Source organism: Phocoena sinus, chromosome 19, assembly GCF_008692025.1.
Source record: "Phocoena sinus isolate mPhoSin1 chromosome 19, mPhoSin1.pri, whole genome shotgun sequence".
In the NCBI taxonomy this organism is placed as follows: Eukaryota; Metazoa; Chordata; class Mammalia; order Artiodactyla; family Phocoenidae; genus Phocoena; species Phocoena sinus.
In genome coordinates this window covers 7,431,060-7,451,964 of record NC_045781.1, presented here as the reverse complement: position 1 = coordinate 7,451,964, position 20,905 = coordinate 7,431,060, and the positions used below count along the sequence as shown (strand labels likewise).

General features: G+C 58.6%; 3 protein-coding genes across 11 annotated transcripts; 1 reads left to right on the top strand and 2 right to left on the bottom strand.

Moving 5' to 3' along the window:
• Positions 1-1,817: 1,817 nt before the first annotated feature.
• RPL18 (ribosomal protein L18) lies at positions 1,818-5,899 on the bottom strand. Its single transcript, XM_032613150.1, has 7 exons — positions 5,769-5,899; positions 4,462-4,548; positions 3,986-4,093; positions 3,355-3,453; positions 2,693-2,816; positions 2,462-2,531; positions 1,818-1,935 (listed from the first exon to the last, which is right to left on the bottom strand). The coding sequence occupies exons 1-7, from the start codon at positions 5,769-5,771 to the stop codon at positions 1,860-1,862; spliced, it is 567 nt and encodes a 188-aa protein (XP_032469041.1). The 5' UTR covers positions 5,772-5,899; the 3' UTR covers positions 1,818-1,859.
• Positions 5,900-6,032: 133 nt separating this feature from the next.
• Positions 6,033-14,434, top strand: SPHK2 (sphingosine kinase 2). 9 transcript variants are annotated; one of them, XM_032613139.1, is made up of 8 exons: positions 6,033-6,186; positions 6,395-6,523; positions 7,067-7,213; positions 10,448-10,922; positions 11,778-11,927; positions 12,044-12,138; positions 12,230-12,345; positions 12,754-14,434. In XM_032613139.1, exons 3-8 carry the CDS (start codon positions 7,175-7,177, stop codon positions 13,844-13,846), a joined length of 1,968 nt encoding a protein of 655 aa, XP_032469030.1. In that variant the 5' UTR covers positions 6,033-6,186; positions 6,395-6,523; positions 7,067-7,174; the 3' UTR covers positions 13,847-14,434. The 9 variants fall into 9 exon arrangements, with proteins under 9 accessions (XP_032469030.1, XP_032469031.1, XP_032469033.1 ...); XM_032613140.1 differs by having other exon boundaries at positions 6,395-6,542; XM_032613137.1 differs by lacking the exon at positions 6,033-6,186 and adding an exon at positions 6,211-6,300.
• DBP (D-box binding PAR bZIP transcription factor) lies at positions 14,404-20,839 on the bottom strand. Its single transcript, XM_032613149.1, has 4 exons — positions 19,843-20,839; positions 18,540-18,950; positions 16,708-16,919; positions 14,404-15,110 (listed from the first exon to the last, which is right to left on the bottom strand). The coding sequence occupies exons 1-4, from the start codon at positions 19,979-19,981 to the stop codon at positions 14,895-14,897; spliced, it is 978 nt and encodes a 325-aa protein (XP_032469040.1). The 5' UTR covers positions 19,982-20,839; the 3' UTR covers positions 14,404-14,894.
• Positions 20,840-20,905: the final 66 nt, after the last annotated feature.

The window sequence follows — 20,905 nt, the reverse complement described above, 5'->3', positions numbered from 1 at the left end:
CTTGCCGTCCTGATAATCAGACTGCCCAAGTGACTACCCACCGGGTGCGTGGCTCTGCTCAGACCGACAGCCCACCGGCCATCTGAGCTTCCTGCCAACCTGATGGTCTGGCTGAGCCTATGACTGGCCCTGTGTGTCGGTCAGGCTGACCACCTGACACTGTCTCCAACTGTGCGATCCATCAGCTGCTCCCCGACACACCAGCCACCTCCAGCCCGCTGGCTACGTGATGCCCCAACTGACCCTTCGGCTCGCTCAGGCTGACTTCCCCATCTTCAGGCAACAGGCTGTCTGAGCACCCAAATGTCCCTAACTAAAGGCAGGGCGAGATGCCTGTTTCTCCCTGGCAGTCAGCACATCTAACTGACCCTCTCTGGCTGTCTCCTTGTCTGGAAGACACCGATTGCTTCCAACTGACACTCTCAGTATCTGACCGCCGAGTGGGGCACCCAGCTGGCTCCGTTAGAACCGGTTTCTCCCGACAGCCAGCTGGCTGGCTCACCAGCGCTCACGGGCTGACCATCCGGAAGACTCCTCTTTGAATCTCCCCCTCGGCATCACCTTCCCCAGCTGGGAACTAGGTCTGTCTCCTCTGCCGGTTGAGGACTCTGCTCCCTGAGCATTCACACCCACTCAGGCTGCTGCAGTGGTGGATGCCCTCTACAGGGGGTTTGATTATCATGGAACCAGCCCATCTAGATTGAGGGGCCGACTGACTAGCCACAGTTCCTCAGACAGCTGCCCCTGCCTGTCTCCTGGGCCACCGGGTTGTTTCTGGCTGTCCTCTAATCAATGCTGACTCCAGCCTGGATTTCTGCCTTAATCCCACTATCTCCTGCTATCGGACCATCCACTTATTCCTAGACAAGGAACACCCTGCGTCTCTCCCTCCCAAGCTGCCCCTTTGAGGATCCTGACCCTGCCTCTGGTGGGTGGACCCCTGATCCCTGCCAACAAGCAGCCCTCCTTCCAATCCCAGCACCCAGTCTGCTCCCTTCCTCCAGACCACAGCGACCAGCCCTGCAAAGAGAAGGAAGGGGAATAAAGCCAGGCCACTCCCTCTCCCTCCTGCCCTCCCCAGACCCCCCCATTGCGTCCAGGTCTCCAACCCCTACTCCTCTTTCTCTTGCCTTTTCAGAGGACAGTCAGATCAAGGGCCTGGTGACCTCCTTTCATTTCTGCGGCTCTTCTGGCCGCCTCGCCTTATTCACCGGGTTTCTTCCAGGGATCCGGGGACCACGGCCCCTTGTGCAAACACAGGGGTAGGGCTGACACAGGCCCCTGGACGCAGAGGACAGTAAGGTCCCAGCTCCAGGAACACACTCAACGGGCTTCGCCCAGGGACTGGCAGCCCCGCCTGACTCAAGCTTCGGGGGAGGGGAGCACATCACCTATTCTCACGTGCCCCCTCCCCCACGGCGGCCCGCCCCATTTATACTTCCCGGTCCAAGCCCCGCCAGCCATCCCGAGCAGAGATCCGGGAGGGGAGCGCAGTTCCTTTGAGTAGGTGCGGCTAGCTGGAAAAAGCAGCAGGTGCTTCTCCACACACCTGGGAAAGAGGTGGGGCTTCGGCCTTAGGTGCCCCCAGGTCCCAACGGTGCAGCGAGGTCCAAGGGGACCAACAGGCTTAGGGCAGTCACCACATACACCTGGGACCGTAGGCTCCGTTCCCCAGCACAGCGGAAGGGGCTCACCCCAAAGGCTGGTATCCCCAGAAAGGGGCGTGGCAACCATTCCCCCAAACAAAGGCGTTCTCACTGCCGGTTCTGACCCTCTCCCTCCCCCCACCCCGTTCCCCAATAATACACAAAAGGCCATTAGCATCCAAAATCTTTTTAATAACAAGGTAGGATCTGGGGTTAGTTCTTGTAGCCACGGCTGGCCCGTCGGCCTCTGGCGCGCTCGAACTTCCGGCCCTTGGAGCGTACATAGGGTCTGCAGGGAGAGAAGGGAGGGTGAGAAGGAGGCACACAGACAAGTGAGGGACGCCACCGCCACTTGTCTGGCTGGGAGCTCAGAATAGAGCTGCTTGCTCTAACAGAGAAGCACAGGGACACCAGAAGGGGGCCTCACTCAACCCAAGCAGCGTCAGTAGCGACACCAAGTCCGCTGCTGGAAAAGCCTGGCAGCGCAGGAAGCAAAACTGGCAGGAGCGGTTGCTGAAGCGCCTGCGCTAGGCCCTGGGGCCATCCACCTGGGCGCCCCAGCGCTGGACAGAACGCAGGCCCCACCGCAAAGACGGGGACGGGCCCTGGGAAGCCTGCATCTGTGACGCTGGCTGTGCAGGGAGCTCAACACTGTCCGAGGAACAGAACTTTAGGCAGTCTTGAAGGAAAAGCGGGTAAGAGGAGGGGGGGATTCTAGAGAGACCTGAGGCTGGACTAGCGGGAGAAACAGAAGCAGGTGGAAGCGTGGCAACGCCTAGACCCGCAGGCTGGGGTCCAGGGCTAGGTATACTCACTTGGTGTGGCTATGCGGGGTTCCTGGGGCCTTGCCGAAATGCTTGTACACCTCTCGGCCCTTGCGAGGACCTGGGGACGGGAAGGAAGCGGTGGCTCAGGCTGATCTGGGGTGGGATGGGAGTGTCACTGACCTCCCAGGCCTGGGAAGGTAAAGGCTGCTAGCAGTCCCACAGCTCTTGACAGACCCCTCACACTCCTGTACCCCCCTCAAGCCACTAAGCACCACTCACCAGACAGGAGGACAGTGCCACAGCCCTTGGGGGAGTCCAGCGCCAACTGGTCGAAGGTGAGGATCTTGCCCCCCGCCTTGAGGATGCGGCTCCGGGCGCGGCTGCTCACTCGAAGGGCACACACCTGGGGGACACAGAGGACAGGTGTGGCCAGAGCCCCCTGGAGGGCGACCCAGGGGCTGCTGGGACTTCCTGTCCACTGCCCAGGCCCAGCAGAGGAGTCCCAGCTGCTTCCTCGGCCTGATCACCAACACCACCAAATACTGGAGGCAGCTTCCTGAGCGCACGACAGCCGTTCTTACCACTTCACTCCCAGAAACCCCTTCAACACCGCAACCTGAAGCTATCATGTGTAAGGAAGCTGAGGCACAAAGAAATCCAAGACTTTGTCCAGAGATAACAAAGTGGCAGAGAAATCCAGGTCTGAACTCTGGCTGTCTGGGTCCAGAGCGAGCGCCATCAGCTGGGCCCCAGAAGGGGCCTGTTCAGGGATACCCGCCACCAACAATGTGAGGGACAACACCCCCCCCCTTCAACCCAGGCACGACGCCCGCCTCACCCAGAGGTGAGATGAGCATGCCGACGGCACGAGAAATTGAGCTGGGTCCATAGGAGCTCACCGTGACCCACCCAACACGCTCCTGAGCCCCCTCCCCACTCACCTTCAGTTTGGGCACCTCCTGGACACGCACATCGTCCGTTATAGTCCCCACCACCACAGCCGTTTTGCCTTCCCGGCCAGGAAGCTTCATCTTGCGAATCTGGGGCGGTGGGGATGAAATGCACATTAAACAAGTCCCTTCTGGTGGTTAAATCCAAACCCACCCATTCAGGCATCCCAAGGACCCACAGTTGTGTCCCGTTTGGGCTAAACCTACCCATGCCACACCTCTCAAGCTAGCACAAGCCTAATCTCAGGTCCAGTCTGGGAAAATCTCCAAAGAAAATACAAACAGATTCTTCCACGGTTCTCTCCTACAGAAAGCTTCTGACACAGAAGATGCTCTATAACTTGAAACCTCAGGAAGATCTCATAAAGCCACTTTAACCCACCCCCAGACACACACAATGAGAAGGAAAATGAGACCAAGAGGCCAAGCCAGTCCAATGCCCCCACTATTCAGCTACAATCAGAGGGTCAGAGCTCTGCACCCACCACTGGACGAGGTTAAGCCAGCTGATAGCCAGGCGGCTACCAGAGAGCTCCAAGCCCGCCCTTCCACCCGAAGTCCAGCTCCAGACACGATCCAGTCGCTCCCCAGGCTGGCTATGCCCTCCGCCTCAGCCCCTCACCATCCGGGAAAGGGACAGAGGTGGCCGGTTGCTGCGACTCATGAACAACCTCTTCAGCACAACTTGATTGAAGGTGGAGTTGGTTCGCCTGGCCAGAAACCTGTACAGCTGGAGGGGAAGGAAAACGAAAATGAAACCCGGGGCAGCCTACCCGCCCCCCTCCCCCCCTCTCAGCTTTCTAACGAAGGGGCAAAGAAGTGACTTAGGGCTTTGCCCCATCCCGTTAAGCCCATGGGAAAGAGCTGGCCTAGGTCCCTCCTGGCCAGGGACCCAGAAAATCCCCCTCCCCACTGGTAAACCAGCCCAGAGGCTGAAAACACTGGACTCTCCAGAAGCTAAGGGAAAGCAGCAGAGATTCGAGCCTGCCCTGAAGACCCCTGCAAGGAGCCCAGGACCAATACCAGCATGGAGGCTCTAGAACTTGTATTGATATGTCCACGGTGGCCTTGCCTAGGGGTCTTAGGCCCCAACCTCACCTTGACCAACAGCCTCAAGTAGATGTCCTGGCTCTTGGGCTCCTTGCGTCGAACCTTTCGGTCCTTGTTGTGGCGGATGTCAACTCCCTGCAGCGGTGAAGAGAAGACCATGAACCCAACTCTGATCTAGCAGATTCCTCACCCCATAAGCATTGTTATTCCTCACCTCTAAGAAACAGCTAAAGCCCCAGTCTCTGGAGACAACAAATCCCAGATCACCACTGGGAGCCCTCTGGGAAAATACTTAAAACTCCCTGGGCCCCAAGTGACTTTGTTTAAAAAAAAAAAAGGAGGGGGACGCCTAATTCTACACAAAAAGCCTTCAACACGTGGCACACAGCACCGTGAAAGACCTTAACACAGCAGCCGCGTTAACCCAAGTTTTTACTTCTTTAGAAGCTATATTTTTCAACAATATAAGTATTATTTAAGCTCCCAAACCTTGCTCCCATGCGTGGAGCGTTATAAAAAACATTTAAACCAAGGGCAGACTCCAAGTTCTTATAAAGGAAATGACCCTTTTTTCTAGAACTTACTCTGCACAGACCAACCCTACAACGACCTCCTTATGAAGTATAGTTTCCCACAGTAGTGCTAAAACTGAAGGGAGCCCACGATTTCCACTACACCCCCTGCCTGCTTTCCTCCAAGTTTTTCAGGCTGTGTCATGAGTTATAAAGAACCACCTAATTATTAATTGTTCTCATTTATCCAGCACTTAATGTATGCAGAGGCCCGTGGTGAGCACTTCCTCTGACTTATTTCTTCTCCAACTCACATCTTTGAGGCATAATTACTGGGTCTCCAATTAACAGATGCTTTCTGCGCACAGGAATGATGATACAGTGGGTAGGGAACTGAGACTCGAACGGAAGCCTGCCTGGCCCCCACACTCGGGCACCGGACGCTTGACAGCCCCCCCCACCCCGCCCCAGAACCCAGCTTTTCAGGCTGGGGAGTGACGGATCCAGGGACAACACAGGCAAGAGTGGCTGTGGGAGCAGCGCCTGGGTCCGAATCCTGGCTCCGCCACTTACTGGCACTGTAACCCCGGTCATATTACTTAACCTCCTTGCCCCTCGATTTGGTCATCTATTCGATGGGACCTATAATACAGGATTATGGGAGGGGCGGGAGGTTGAGAACGCCCATCCCTGGTCTTCGGGCTCCCAAAATAGCTCCCCACAGCGGGAGTCGCCTCCTTCGAATACCCCGGAACCCCTGCCTCACTCTGGAACGTCCCCAGCGCGAGACCGCGGCGGATGGCAGCGGATGATAAAGCCCCGAACGCCGCAAAACACGCTCACCATGATGGCGCCTCCTCCTTAGCCAGGTCCGGAAAGAGAGAATAGAACCAGGATGGGCGGGGAAAGCCTTCAGCGAGTGGCGCCTACATGACGTCACACGGGCGCGACGCGGCGCTCTACCTTGACTCATGTCTCTCTATGGTGAATCGGAGGACCAGCTAGATGGGCGATTCCGGAATTGGGTGGAGGAACATCTAAAGGGGAACAAGCGCTACGCCAAGGAGGGAAGGGCCAGCACGTCGAAGGCCTCTCTGGCCCTATCCAGTCCCTGTTCTTGATAGTCTTCCGGCAGAAGGGGATCTCGGAGCCAGAGAGATGTCGCGCGGAGCTAGGAAGACGTGTCGTGCGGTGACGCTCTGGCCCGACGCCGAAGGCCTCTCTGTGGCTCCCGGAGGACCTAGCGGGCCGAGTATTGGAGGTGAGGAGGCGGGGCTGGCGGGGCTAGTCGGGACCTCGGGAAACCTCTGACCTCAGGCTTTGGGCGTTTCCTTATCAGGCTCACATCTGCCTTATCTCGTGCTGCGCTTCCCAGGTGAGGCCGCAGCTCGGGAAGTCTTACTTGAGGTCTAACCCGAGATCTTCTTGCTGCAGCCCAGTCTATGGCGTTATGTATTTCCACCTTTTAGGTTCAGCTTCTCCCTCTGCCCCCAGATGGCCCTTCCCTGAACCCAACTCAGCCCCTGCCACCTGGAGGCTGCTTTTCCCAGCCGAGAGATTCAAGTGGCCCAGCGGGTTCGGTTTGAGGGACGTGCAAGGTACTGGAGCACAGAGGAGGCAAGCTGAGGCCCCCGGGGCTTGGGGGATGGGGTGGAGAGAGGGATGAGTAAAAAACTCCTGAAAGAGAGGGGAGGAGAGACTCAGAGAGAGGGAGACAGAGATTCAAAGAGGAGGAGGAATGGAGACCCAGAAGGGGAGCGGAAAGAGACCAAGGGTGGCGAAATGGTGACCCGGGGAGTTAGAAGACCTAGAAAGAGAGGGAAGGTAGAGATCCAAGGAGGAGAAGAGACAGAAAGATGGTGATACCATCTGTAACCGAATTCAATTCTTGGCTTTGCTACTTACTAATGGTGTGACCTTGGGCAACCTCTCTGTGATTTGGGGCAAGTCGTGTAACTTCTCTGTGCCTTACTTTCCTTATCTGCAAAAAGGGGCATCTGTTGCTGTTATTAGCCTTTACTGGATGGGACCAGATGGACTGGTTGGGGCAGTGATGAAGCTGACTTGTCCACTTGTTTTCGTGGAAGCCCTGCAGCACTGCTAGCTTGGCCTCCTTTCCTCTGCCCTTCATGCTCCTACAGGCCAGGCCTGCACCATGAGGCCTGACTCCTTGTCCATACCACCTTCCCATGGCCTCCGACCCAGGGCCAGGGTCTTACTGATGTGATAACACAGCAGAGGGCCTGCAGATGAATGGACACCTTGAAGCAGAGGAGCAGCAGGACCAGGTAAGTGTCCATCTGAAAGTCCAGATCACCATACGATGGAACACAGTTTCCTTCTCTCCTCCTTGCCCCTGTTCCTTGGTCTTTGAGTCCCAGCCTCTTTGATTACTGTATCTGTCTTTCTTTCCCCTGGAGCCCTAAGCACACGCACTGTGTTTCCCTGTCTCTCCATCTTTCTGGGTTTCTGCCCCTCTCTCTGGGTTATTTTTTGGCACATGTTATCTGGTGCTGTTGTTGTTCTCAGTTGAACACTAGGTACATTGATTGGTCACCTGATATTATTCTTGGCATGATTTCTTTCAATTTCATCGTGTCTTTGCCTCTCTGTATCTCTGTCAACATCTTTGCTTTCTGTCTCTTGGCTTCAGTTCCTCTCAGCCTCTAACATTCTCTCTGTCCTTCACCCCTGACCTAGAGGTGTCTCTCAGATACTCCCAGTCTCTCTCCTGAGTCTCCGTCTTACCGTGTAACTGGGTCATTCACTGGGCAGATATTTATGTCATGCTGCCCCCACGCTAGCTTGTGCCCAAGGTAAATAGTTTGTGAATTAATGAGCCTCTCCTCCCTGGTTTTCATTCTGAAAGTGTCTGTCCCCATGTCTTGCTGTGTCCATCATTTTCTGTGTCCATCATTTCCTTACCTTGCACATTTTAAAAAATCTATTATTTATTTTATTTATTTATTATTTTTGGCTGCGTTGGGTCTTGGTTCCGTGGGCTTTCTGTAGTTGCCGCGAGGCATGTGGAACCCATGGCTCGAACCCATGTCCCCTGCATTGGCAGGCGGATTCTTAACCACTGCGCCACCAGGGAAGCCCACCTTACACATTCTTTTTTTTTTTTTTTTTTTTTTTTTTTTTTTTTTTTTTTTTTTTATGCGTTACGCGGGCCTCTCACTGTTGTGGCCTCTCCCGTTGCGGAGGACAGGCTCCGGACGCGCAGGCTCAGCGGCCACGGCTCATGGGCCCAGCCGCTCCGCGGCATGTGGGATCTTCCCAGACCGGGGCACGAACCCGCGTCCCCTGCATCGGCAGGCGGACTCTCAACCACTGCGCCACCAGGGAAGCCCTTACACATTCTTAATTCCATTGTCTTTGTCTCTTTCTTTGTATCTCTGCTTTTCTTTATGTCTATCTCTCTGACTCTCTGTAACTGTCTGAAAAAGAGACAACACTCTCTCTTCAAGTCTCTTATTGCCTCCGACTCTGGTTCACTGTTCCCTTTTACTGTTTTTGCATATCTCTGGGTCTTTGTTATCTGTGTTAGGGTCATTCTCTATCTGCAGTTAAAGACCTTCTCCCCCTTGCCCCTTCTCTTTATAAAGTCAAAGGATGGAAGAGGCCCACTTGCCCTCAACAAAGATGGCGACAGGGGCTCTGGCCATGCTTCCGTGAAGCCGCCTCTGCTGCGCGTGTGCCCTCACCTACAATGGCGGCTGATCTCGCGAATCGCGCTACCCCGCCCAGTTCTCCCGCTCTCCCGCGGCAGGCCCCTGCGCCAAGCTCGCGAGTCTGCTGGCCCCGCCCCCGCACGCTCTTATTGGTGCAACTTAGGCCGGCCGCGCGGCCATTGGCTGAGCGGATGCACACCCTCCCCCCCACCCCTGGGTCTGATGGGGGGCAGTTGGTGCTGACTTGAGTGGCCGCCTGGAGGAGGATCCGGCGTGTGAGGAGGGTGTTGGGTGTCGGGACAGGGACCCGAGTCAGGACGACTGAGGGAGCAAGAGGAACAGATACGCAGGCCCGGGACTTGGGTACTAGGGGTGTGGGATGGAGATGGAGAACCAGAACCAGGACTGAGGGATCCAGGAATGAAAACCCAGGTCTGGAACTGGGGTGGGGGTGGAGGGCCGGGACCCGGGGAACCGGAGACAGAGACTCAGGCTTATGGATTGGGGGGACCTATGGATGGAGACCCAGGCCCTGGTCTGGGGTACATGGAAGGTGGAGAGAATGGAGACCAGGCCAGAGACCTGGGGACCTAGGGACCGAGGCGCAGGCCCCAGAACTGGGGGAGATCTAGGGCTCTAAGTGCGGGGGGGGGGAGTCAATGCAAGTTTAGGGGAGGGGCTTGAAGAGCTGCCCAGGGTAGGGGGCAGAGGTGGCTCCTGAGAGTGAGTCCACAGATGGGGGTGTGTCTGGGGCAGTTCTGCGCCTGGGGAAGGTGAGGGGCAGGACTGATAGGTGACGGGGTGGGCGGGGCAGTGGGGAACAAAGGTGAGCTGGAAGGAGGAGGCAGAAACTGGGCAGAGGGCAGGGGGAGGGGACCTCAGGCCCAGCTCCCACTCTCTCCCTGGAGAGCAGGCGGCCAGACACCCAGGTCAGTGCTTGAGGTCCAGCTCTTGGCTCCTGTCCCTTGCAGGTGCCTGCATGTGGCTCCTCTACCACTCTGACCCCTTAGTTGCTCCATGTCACACCCCTTTCTCAGTTTCTCCAGCTACTACATCCCCTACCTCTTGCCTCTCCTGTCTGCTCTTGCTCTCCTAACTCTGTTGTCTGACTCTCAGAGGGCCTCTGGAGCCCCTAAACTCTCACTCTGCTCCCTAAGTATCTTTCATTATACTAGGTTTCATCTCACTGAAGCTGTTTGTCTCCTCTCAGTGTTTCTCTGGCTCTCAGACCCTTTTCTTTGTGTCTGAGTGCCTCTTCCTTGTTACTTTCTCCATCTGGAGTTGACTGTGTGTAGGTGTGTGGGGGTGTGTGTGTGTGTGTGTGTGTGTGTGTGTGTGTGTGTGTGTGTTCTGTTGTGTTTTTCTCTACCTTTGTATGTCTATTTATATGTCTCCACCATCCTGACCTCTCTCCTTTGCATTATTTTTCTCCAAAGTCCTTAATTGTCATCCAACACGATATGTATTTTATGTCTATCTTGTTTTCCTGTCTTCCGATTAGAATATAAACTCCACGAAGGCAGGGATTTTTGTCTGTTTTATTCCCTGCTGTGTTTGCTGGGCCTGGCACCGTGATTGGCACATACTACTGAATAATTATTTGGGGAATGAAGGAATGAATATTTGCATGCCTAGGTGTGGACCCTCCAGGATGCTGGCCTTCCTGTCCAGCTGACCTCTGCCCTGCGTCCTCAGTCTTCCCACACCTTGTCTGGGCCTGTCTGGTGCTCCCATCTTGCCTGTCAGCACCCCTCATTGTCTCCTTTTATCCACAGGCCCTGCCCCTGCTTCCCTCTGCCCACTATGGGGGTCCTGGACTCTGACTCCTACCCTCCTTCCTCCCCACAGAGGCCAGAGCAGGAGCTGACCTGGAGCTGGGGCCACAGGCCTAGGAGCGCCCTGGACAGGGTCAAGGCCATGGCCCCCCCACTGCCACTGCCATTGACCCCCAGCACCCCACTCCTGCATGGCGAGTTTGGCTCCTACCCAGCCCGAGGCCCACGCTTCGCCCTCACTCTCACACCACAAGCCCTGCACATACAACGGCTGCGGCCAAAGCCTGAAGCCCGGCCCCGGGGTGGCCTGGTCCTGCTGGCTGAGGTCTCAGGCTGCTGCACCCTGCGGAGCCGAAGCCCCTCGGACTCAGCAGCCTACTTCTGCATCTACACCTACCCGAGGGGCCGGCGTGGGGGCCGGCGCAGAGCTGCACGCACCTTCCGGGCCGACGGGGCGGCCACCTACGAGGAGAACCGTGCTGAGGCCCAGCGCTGGGCCACTGCCCTCACGTGTCTGCTCCGCGGACTGCCACTACCTGGGGATGGGGGTGAGGCACTGGGCAGCCTCTCTGTCCTAAGGCCACCTGGGTGTCTCCGCAGATCTCCCTCTGCGGCATCTCTGTGGGCATCTCTGTCTCTACTTTTCTGTGTGTCTGTCTGTGTGATGTGTCTCTCTGGGTTCATACTGAAAGAGTGATGCACAGACAGGGATGGGCACAGAAGGCAAAATCCCAGGCAGAGAAGGATTTGGGTCTGCTGCTCTCATGAGATTTCTGTCTCTGTCCCCTCCCCCCTTTCATGGGTCCTGACCACAGATGAGTCAGAGGCTCCCGGGCTGGTGAGAGCAGCCAAGTGTGATATGCCCAGTCACCACCCTGGATGACAGGCACTCGCAGAGGTCCCCTGGGGCGTCTCAGGAGCCCAGAGATAGCATCTAATCCAGCTGTGGGAATTCAGAGGAGGCTTTCAGGCAGAGGGCCCCACCTAGGGTACTCAGTTGGCACAGGAAGGTAAAGGTTCCAGGGTCCCCAGCTGGCGGGCCTTCCTTGGTCCTGGCTGTCTCGGGGTGAGGCCCTCACAGTGGAGTAACCTGTTCCTGGGTTCCAGGTGTTTGGGGGTGTGGAAGGTGGAAACCACAGCTCTCCCCCCCGCCCCGCCCCGTGAGTCCAAAGGGCTCTGGGATTAGACACCGGATCCCTGCCTTTGTCTCAGCACCTGGGAGGGGGGCGGGCTGTACACCTGGGCCTGAGCTAGTGAGGCCGGGGAGAAAATAACTTTCAACTCCCAGCAGGTTTTGATGCCAGCCCTCCACCACCTCCACTGGAGGCTATTTGCAGTTACTGTTTCTGAGGTGAGGGGCTTGGTGCCCTGACCTCTGTAGACTCCTTCTCCTCTCTCTGCAGAAATCACCCCCGACCTTCTGCCAAGGCCTCCCCGATTGCTCCTATTGGTCAATCCCTTTGGGGGGCGGGGCCTGGCCTGGCAGTGGTGTAAGAACCACGTGCTGCCCATGATCTCTGAAGCGGGGCTGTCCTTCAACCTCATCCAGACAGGTAAGGGCAGTGTCCTGATAGAGGCGGGAGCTGGGGGCCAGGACTCCTGAGTCCTGGGGAGTGGTGGTGGGTCAGGGCTGGAACAGCCTGCCTCACTTCCTGGTTCCCCACCTTAGAACGACATAACCATGCCCGGGAGCTGGTCCAGGGGTTGAGCCTGAGCGAGTGGGATGGCATCGTCACCGTCTCCGGAGATGGGCTGCTGTATGAGGTAGGGTAGGACCACCCCGCCCCAAGCCTGAGCCCTGCGGGACTGCGGAGGCCAGGGCCAACACGCAGGTGTCTGGTCTCCCACCCTCCAGGTGCTGAATGGACTCCTAGAACGCCCCGACTGGGAAGAGGCCGTGAAGACCCCCGTGGGCATCCTCCCCTGTGGCTCGGGCAACGCACTGGCAGGAGCCGTGAACCAGCACGGGGGGTAGGTGGGAGGAGCCCTCCTGGGATAACAGGGACCTGGTACAGCTGCGCCACATCTTCCCCTCAGCCAGGTCAGTCTGGCTGAGGGATGCTCCCCACACCCCCCAGACATTTTTGCCTGTCCTGTTCCTAGCTGTCTCCCTAGTGCCTAGAACTGTGCCTGGCACACAGGAGGCACTCAGTGAATGCTTATGGAATGAAAGAACTGACAGGGAACCTGGCTCAGTAAGAAGAGTCCGTCTGGAGGTGGCCACATGGCTGCGGGCAGGCCCCAGGACATGCCCGGCCTCCTCTCCCCATTGTCTGCTGCCCCACCCGTCTGTGTGTTTCTCCTCCCCGCCGGGCACTGTGTATCTCACCCAGCCTGTTTGCTCTTTCCCACCGTATCCGTCCATGTCTGACTGTGAAGGTTTGAGCCGGCCCTGGGCATTGACCTGCTGCTCAACTGCTCCTTGCTGCTCTGCCGGGGTGGCAGCCACCCGCTGGACCTGCTCTCCGTCACTCTGGCCTCCGGCTCCCGCTGTTTCTCCTTCCTGTCTGTGGCCTGGGGCTTTGTGTCAGATGTGGACATCCAGAGCGAGCGTTTCAGGGCCCTGGGCAGTGCTCGCTTCACGCTGGGCACGGTCCTGGGCCTCGCCACACTACACACCTACCGCGGCCGCCTCTCCTACCTCCCTGCCACGGTGGAGCCCGCCTCACCCGCCCCTGCCCATGGCCTGCCACGTGCCAAGTCAGAGCTGACCCTAGCCCCTGGCCCAGCTCCACCCGTGGCCCACTCACCCCTGCACCGCTCAGTGTCTGACCTGCCCCTGCCCCTGCCTCAGCCTGCCCTGACCTCCCCTGGCTCACCTGAACCCCTGCCCATCCTGTCCCTCAACGGTGGGGGCCCAGAGCTGGCTGGGGACTGGGGTGGGGCCGGGGATGCTCCACTGTCCCCAGACCCACTGCTGCCCTCGCCCCCTGGCTCCCCCAAGGCAGCTCAACTCTCACCCATCACCGAGGGGGCCTCAGAAATGCCAGCATCCTCTGGGCTCCCACCTCCCACCCCTGATGCCCGGGTAGCCATCTCTGCTGGGGGCCCACCTGACCACCTGCTCCCTCCTCTAGGCGCTCCACTACCCCCAGGCTGGGTGACAATGGAGGGGGACTTTGTGCTTATTTTGGCCATCTCACCCAGTCACCTGGGGGCTGACCTAGTGGCAGCGCCCCACGCGCGCTTTGACGACGGCCTGGTGCACCTGTGCTGGGTGCGCGGTGGCATCTCACGGGCGGCGCTCCTGCGCCTGTTTCTGGCCATGGAGCGCGGTAGCCACTTCAGCCTGGGCTGTCCGCAGCTGGGCTACGCTGCGGCTCGTGCCTTCCGCCTTGAGCCGCTCACGCCCCGCGGCGTGCTTACGGTGGACGGGGAGCAGGTGGAGTATGGGCCATTGCAGGCGCAGGTGCATCCCGGCCTCGGCACTCTGCTCACGGGTCCTTCAGGCTGCCCTGGGCGGGAGCCTTAACTCCAACCAAGCTTGAAGCTCGCCCGGAGCGGGGCTTACATTCCTGAGGGGGCGGAGCCTGAGCTAGGGGGCGTGGAGTGGCTGCTAGAGTCAGGGCGGAGGCTACAGTGGTCCTGCCTGGTCTCAGGATTGCGCCCTACCCTAGGGGACCAGAGGTGATGCTGGAGGATGTCCCGAATTCCGGGGTGGGGGTCCTGACGGTCACGGAGAAATGGGCTCGCCCCAAGGGTAGTGCCTGATCAACGAGAGCGGGTTCACTCCAGACCCTCGAGAACGGCTCGTAGAAAGCCAGGTCGGCTGAGGGCGGAGCCTGTCTTAACGCGTAGTCCAGTGACGTGACCTGGAATGTACGGGCTGGGGAGGCCTTAGATAACCGGCCCCGTCTACTCTGGTGCCTCCACCAAGCTGGCCAATCAGCCCAGGAGGGGCAAGTTCCCCGGGCGGCGCTCCGATTTGCACTAATGTCCCTCCCCCCGTGGGTGGGGGCGGGGAAGTTCGTTTCCTCGGTCTTCTGTGCGTCCCCCAGCCGCAATCTTCAAAGCAATTGAAAAGGTCTATGCAATAAAGGTAGTGGCTTCATTCCTCTCAGGCCCTCGCCCCTTCCTCCATCCAGCAGCCCGTGGGAGGGAACAGACTCTAGGCACTTCCAGCAGCTCCTGCCTTTTATGGACCGAAGCCCAGACCTGCCCATGGACTGCGGCCAGCGTGACCCGCTGGCCTTGAACTGGGGCCAGGGAGCTGCCTCCTCCCCCACGACAGCTGGCTCTGGGGTTCTCAAGATTTATTCAGGATCGTGTTAACGGAGGCGGTGGGAGGATGGGGTCCCCGACGTGCCGGGGGGCACACACTGAGGACCTTCCCCGCCCCCGCGAGGGAGCGGGGAGGCTCACTTTTTCTTAAAAATATAAATGTATTTATCTGCATCATCACATCCCTGGGGCACCCAGCTGGCCGGCCCGTGGGCCACAGGGCGGGGAGGGAAGAGGGCGTCAGGGCGCAAGTCTGAGTGAGGCGGAGGAGAGCTCCACCTGTTGGGGTGGGGGCGGCCTCACAGGGCTCCGTGCTGGGCCTGGTAGCGGGACAGCACGGCGCGGTAGTGGGACAGCTCCTGGCGCACGGCCACCACCTCCTGCCGTAGCAGGGCGTTCTCCTTCTCCAGGAAGGCCGCCCGCACCGATATCTGGTTCTCCTTGAGCCTCCGGGCGTCGCGGGACCGCTTGGCTGCCTCGTTATTCTTGTACCGCCGGCTCCAATACTTCTCATCCTGGATGGGTGGGAAAGCACTGAGGTCCAGAGGGGCCCCGGCCCAGCGAGAGAAGGGAGGAACAGCTTTGCTTCTGACTTCAAGGACCAGAGTGCACCTAAGAAACCTACCCCCCCACCCCCACCCCCACCCCGGGCTGCTTCTCACCCAGCAGTGGGGCCTAAAGGATGCCCGATCTCCCCTGAATGGGTACCCAAGGATCTGGCCTTCTAGGGCCCCGGCTGCTATGGACAGCAGGCCCCTAGCAACAGCTAAGGCGTGAGATAGCCTCCCACCCCAAGCAACTGATCTTCAAGTCTCCACTGTGCAGAGGAGGCCCAAGCTCTTCTCACTTGACAAAAGGCCTGCAGTTAGCTCCTGGTTTGCTAAGGATTCTTGTTCCCTAGCAACAAGACCTTCAGGGTCTGAAGACTTCTCCCATTGAAAAGCACTGCCCTATACATCACCTTTCCAGATCCTGGTTGCTAAGGAAAGCCTAGGTTCCCTAGTGATGGGGTTTGGTGTCCCATAAAAATCCTCTCAGAGCTGGGCCCTTTTGACCTTGCTGCCAAGGCAACCTCACCCCTCATTAGCAAACAAAAGTGAGGTGTAAGTGGTCCCAATGACCACAGCCAGTCTCTGACCCACTGGCTTTGAATAGAGGCCAGGGAGCTGCCTCCTCCCCAACAGTCCCTGGTTGCAAATGGGCCTATCCTGAGACCTCCCCACACCATTATGTTTAGAGTTCTCCAGTCCTGGAATTTGGCTGTGGAGGAGGACCACTCCTTAGTACAAGGACGACCCAGAGCTCTGAAAGATGCCCCTCCATCCCCATTTCATTAAAGCCTAGTCCCTGCTAGCTCCGGTAAACCCACTCCCTAGCAACAAGGCCTCATGGCAAGAGAAACCACTGGTCTAGATTTGGTTTACAGGCCAGTACTCACTGCTTCAAGTAGTTGTGTCTTACACAAGGACATGCCAAAGTCTTGTGAGACAAGCCCAGGTACTTCTTGTTAGGGAAGAACCCAGGACTGACAAAGACAGAATGCTAGAGAGATGTAGTCACTGCCCAAAGCACCCCAAATCAGAATGTGGCCCTGGCCGCTAATGAGAACCTGAGGCCTCTTAACAGTGAGTCCAGAAAACAAGGCCTAGAGGGGCTGGCAAAGTCTTCATCCTAGGCAGATGCAGTTGCCCTGAAGGATGCCCCAGATCAGAGATTCAAGGACCAACCCCTGCCTAGTTGGCTGCTCAGAAGAAACAAGCTGATATCACATTCCTAAAGGATGCTATCCTTAGCAACTGGGCCTGGTAGAGCCTGAAGCCTGCCCCAGTGAGGGTGTTGGGTCCAACCGATACGAGAAGCTCCAAGCCTGTAAAACTGTCCCAGCAGTGGTGGCTGAGTCTGAATCCCACAACGATACGGTTTTCACAAATCTCAAGCCCAAACCTCTGTCCCTGTGCAGCCCCTGGCCAAGGAGGACTGGTCCTTAGCTGTAGGTTAGGAGAATGTGAGCTAATCCCAAGTGAGAAACCCAGGTCTGACTAAAGAAAGGGCCATCCCTGGCTGTGGAGCCAGCACCCACGAAGCCTGTGTCCTACACCCAGCAATGCTCACCTTCTGCTCCTCTGGCACCTGGATCTTCCGTGCCTTCTTCATGATTGGCTGGGGCTTAAGTTCCTCCTCTGAGAAGCGATGTCTCCGAGGGTCAAAGGTCTCATGGCCGGGAATACTTGACAGGGCTAAATCAGCTGGGTCAGGTTCAAAGGTCATCAGCACCTCCACCGTGTCTGGGTCCACAGGGCTGGGTGTGTCCCGAGAGGTCAGGCCTTGGGGAAATAGAATGTGCCACCTGAGTGTGTATTTATTTTGGGGAGGGGGTTCCCAGAGGCTACCCCCTGCTCAGGTATCATTTCCACCACAAGGAAGGCCCTTATGGGGTTTAACATAAAGCCTGCCAGGGATCAACCTCCCTAATATAAAATATGAAGGTTCCTTAAGCCACAAAGATGCTTAGAAATCATGAAACCAGCTCCACTTTTACACACAGGAAAACTGAGGCCCAATCATACATGACTTGCCCTAAGTAGCACAGGAACCTGAATTACTGCTTCTAAAACCTCAGGACTTCAGAGTTACAGTGTTAGCTTCCTTCCCTATAGTCCTACCCTTCTTAACTGAATCCCCAACCAAAGCCTAGACCCCCGGCTGTTCAGGGAAAAGGAATTTAATGCACCGAAAAGACCTCAGGTTAGCTCCTTAAGAGCTGCTAAGTCCAAAGAGTTAGGGACGAGAAGCATAAAGGGCTCTGAGGTTCCAGGTTGGTTCAAGCGTAAGAGAGGCCTGTACCTTTAAGAGAGAGCCAGCTGGGGCCAACTGAGGACACAGGTTCAGGGCCGAGTCACGTGCTGGCGCCTGCTTTCCCGCCCCGCCCCCCTGCCGCCACGGGCACCCTCCTGTTTCCCCAGTCCCGCCCCCTCCCGCGTGACCGCGCGTGCGCGAAGCACGAAGCACGGAGGAGGGAGGAAAGGACTCACGTGGCGCGGGAATGTGCGACTGGGAAGGGGAGGGCCCTGGTCCTGCCCGGAGGTCGGACCAGGAGCAGGTGTGTCTAGGAATCCCCAACCTGCAGTCCGCCCCTGGCTACCCCAAGGTGCCAGATGGAGCACACCTTTCCTCTTGCTCCCTGGGGTCTCCCAGCTCGAACCTTTCAACCGCCAAGGATCCAGACCCCTCTGCTCTCTAGGGAACACTCGAGAACCGACCCCCTCGATATTCTCAGGCCCCAAACGTCCTCGCCACTAGGATATACACGATTCTGGGACCCCAAGCCCCTACCCCAGGAATATAGAAAGCTCGGTCCTTGCCCCAATGGAAGACCCAGGATGAAGGTCCCTTCTGAAGGACTCCGGGACCCGGGGCGCCAGCCCCTCTCCACTGGTATGGGGGAGCCGAGGAGGCAGGGCTGCCAGTCCCTTTTGTCCTGAGGAAACCGAAGTCTGTGTCCGGCCCTCGTCTTCCTCCCTCGTAGAGGGCCTAGGATTTCCGGTCCTACCCCAGTTCCACCGCTTCCGGGTCCAGATTCTGGGGTGCAGTCCACTCCCCAGTAAATAACTCCACTGTCCTGGGACCCCAATCCCTACTCCTCGAGTATCCAGAGCCTTTGTCCTCACGTCCCACGTAAAATTCACACGACCTCACCACTGGGCAGGCTTCCTGGAACTTGGGGTCCCAATTCCCTCATCTCCTATAGGTCCAGGATACGCAGTTCCTGATCCATTAGGGGACACAGAATCCGGACTCCTCTCCCGACATCTCCCAATTAGGGGACCCGGAATTCGGGCATGCAGCCCCAGTCCCACCGTCCAGACCCCCAGATTCTCACACCCCCGCCCTCTGGAGTCCAAGCCCCGCCCAACCAGGGCCCTGCCCCGCCCTAGCCGTCGCACCTGCGCGGTGGCCGCCGGCGGCCCCGAGGGCAGCCCGGGCGGGGGCGTGCCCGGGCGAGGAGCGAGGGGAAGCCGAGCCGCAGGAGCCGGGCCCCGGGGAGGGTGCAGGTGTGCGCACGGGCGAGGGCGCTGGCGACGGGCCGCCGGGGGGCGGCGGGCTGGGAGGGAGCCCATGCTCCAGCAGGAAGGCGTCCAGGTCCACGTACTCCACGTCGCCGAACGGCAGCGTCCGCTCCCACAGTAGCGGCGCCAACAGACCCGGGCCGGGCGCAGCCCCAGGGCGTCCCCGTGGGGACCCGCCGCCCACTACCGCCCCAGCTGAGGCATCCGCAGGTCCCGCTGGCTCCAGGCCCGGCCCGGGGACCGTGGCTGCCGGCGGGGCCGCCTTGCGCTCCTTTTCCTTCAGCAGACCTGCGGGCCAGAGAAAGCGGGCAGGGTGGGGAGAAGGAGAAAGACGGAGATGAAGAAGCGACTCCGAGAGGAGAGAGACACGAGGAACGAGGGGATGGAGCCCCACACCGCAGAGATCCAGAGGGGGGGGGCAGGAGGGAAGTGGGGGAGAGACCCGGGAGGGAAGGCAAAGACCCAGAGAGAGGAGGGGACAGAGGCTCAGAGAGGGAGAGAGACCCAGAGAGAAAAGACAAGAGACGGGGGTGGCGGACCGAGAAAGGGATAGAGAGGAAAGGAGACTCAAAAAGAGGGGAGGACAGGGACGCAAAGAGAGAGATGGGGACAGAGACCCAGGAAGGGATAGACACACAGAAGGGGGATGGAAGTTCAGACGGAGGTAGGTGGAGGGTTGGGCAGGAGAGATTTTAAAAATGACAGCTCTGTTAATTCCTCTATAATCTACAATCCCCCCCCACTCTCTGCGCACTGTACCCCCTCTTCCCTGCCCCCACACTCTAAGGGGCAGGAAGGGGCTCTATTCCTGGGGCACATTCCTCATCCCTAGACTCCATGTGACCCCAGGATGCCCCGCCCAAGCCCGTGTAACAACCGTGTGAGCATCCGACACACCCCCCTCCCTTCTCCCTGGACCCCAGGGGTCCAGACTCTCGGAACCAAAAGGAAGAGGGGGCTGGGGCCTAGAGTCTTGAGCCCTGGGAGTGGACAGGCATGAGAACCGGTACTTTTGGGTCCTGGGTGCTGAGGGATCTAGGGGCCTAAACACCTAAGTACAATATTTGGGTAGATAAAGGTTGGGAGGATGGACTCTTGGCACGTAGGAGGTAGCTGTGGACCCTCCCGGCACTAAGGGAGTAGGGTGTCTGAGTTGGGCGAGATGGGGGCTAGAACTCACAGCTGGCTGGCTCTTTGGGCTTGCTGGTCCCCTGCAGAAGGCTCCGCAGCCCAAGCAGCGCTCCCCCGCCAGGGGGGGCCCCGGTCGGGCTGCCCAGCAGCAGGGGGGCCGGAGTCCTGTCGCTCACGGGCCGCGCCATCGCCCGGCACCTGCCCGCAGGCTCACGGGTTCATGGAGAGGCGAACAGCTGGCTTGCCAGTCAGCAGCACACTCCTGTGGTTCGGGCGAGTGTCTGCCCAGGGGCGGGCGAGCGTAGCTTGCAAGCCTCCAGTATCCAGAACACTGCAAATCCTAGGAGCGACGGGGATTTGCAGTCCTCGGTGCAGAAACGTGCAACTCAAGAGGGTCCCAGGAGACCATACAGTCTGGGTGAGGGGCTGATCAAATCAGGCGGCCGGCTCTTTGCAACCGAGGGTTCAAGGGGACACAAGGCGCTCCTTCTACAAGGTGGGTGAGCCTGGCTCTTGCAAAATCTGCAGCCCTCTCCTAGGAAGGAGGTTTGCAATCTGCACCAAGAGGTGTGCGCGGAGGGCCGGGGAGAGGGCAGGAGGAGGCGGCTGCCTTGAGGCGTGGCCAAAGCAAACTTCTTTCGCGGAAAAAAAAAAAAAAAAAGCCAAACCAAAACACCCGACGCCACAGAGCGCACCCCTCCTCTCGGCCCCCGCCAGACTCCGGCCTTGCACCCCAGCCGCGTGCCTCCCTCCGGCTGAAAGCGCGGGCCAATGGCGTCTTGACCCCTCTAGACGCACAGCCAATGGGACCCCTGGATCCGCCAAGTCCTGGGAGTGCGAGAGAGGGTCTCAGTGCGTGAAGTTACCTTGCCTTTTGGAGGGAGGCGGGACCCTGACCTACATTCACCCAATGGGAGACGGCGTTGGGGGCGGGACCGTGACCCAGTTTGGGCCAATGAGGCAGACGGGAGGGGGAAGCACATGGCTTTGCGCGTGCTGCCTGACGGGGAGGGTGGGTAAAGGGGTGGGAGGGGAGAAGAGCCGCTTAAAGGAGCCGCGAATCCAAATGACGGGAAACGGGAAGCCAAAAAACCGAGTAGTGGGGTTTAGGA

Coding starts and splice junctions, on each gene's coding strand:
- RPL18 (XM_032613150.1), bottom strand. Junction 3,454..3,985: donor CTCTGTCCCTTTCCCGGATG/GTGAGGGGCTGA, acceptor CCACCGCCCCAG/ATTCGCAAGATGAAGCTTCC. Junction 2,817..3,354: donor AGGAGGTGCCCAAACTGAAG/GTGAGTGGGGAG, acceptor TGTGTCCCCCAG/GTGTGTGCCCTTCGAGTGAG.
- SPHK2 (XM_032613142.1), top strand. CDS start 7,175: ATGAATGGACACCTTGAAGCAGAGGAGCAGCAGGACCAG. Junction 7,214..10,447: donor CAGAGGAGCAGCAGGACCAG/GTAAGTGTCCAT, acceptor TCCTCCCCACAG/AGGCCAGAGCAGGAGCTGAC. Junction 11,928..12,043: donor CTTCAACCTCATCCAGACAG/GTAAGGGCAGTG, acceptor TCCCCACCTTAG/AACGACATAACCATGCCCGG.
- DBP (XM_032613149.1), bottom strand. CDS start 19,981: ATGGCGCGGCCCGTGAGCGACAGGACTCCGGCCCCCCTGCTGCTGGGC. Junction 16,920..18,539: donor CGCCGGCGGCCACCGCGCAG/GTGCGACGGCTA, acceptor TATTTCCCCAAG/GCCTGACCTCTCGGGACACA. Junction 15,111..16,707: donor AGGTGCCAGAGGAGCAGAAG/GTGAGCATTGCT, acceptor CCACCCATCCAG/GATGAGAAGTATTGGAGCCG.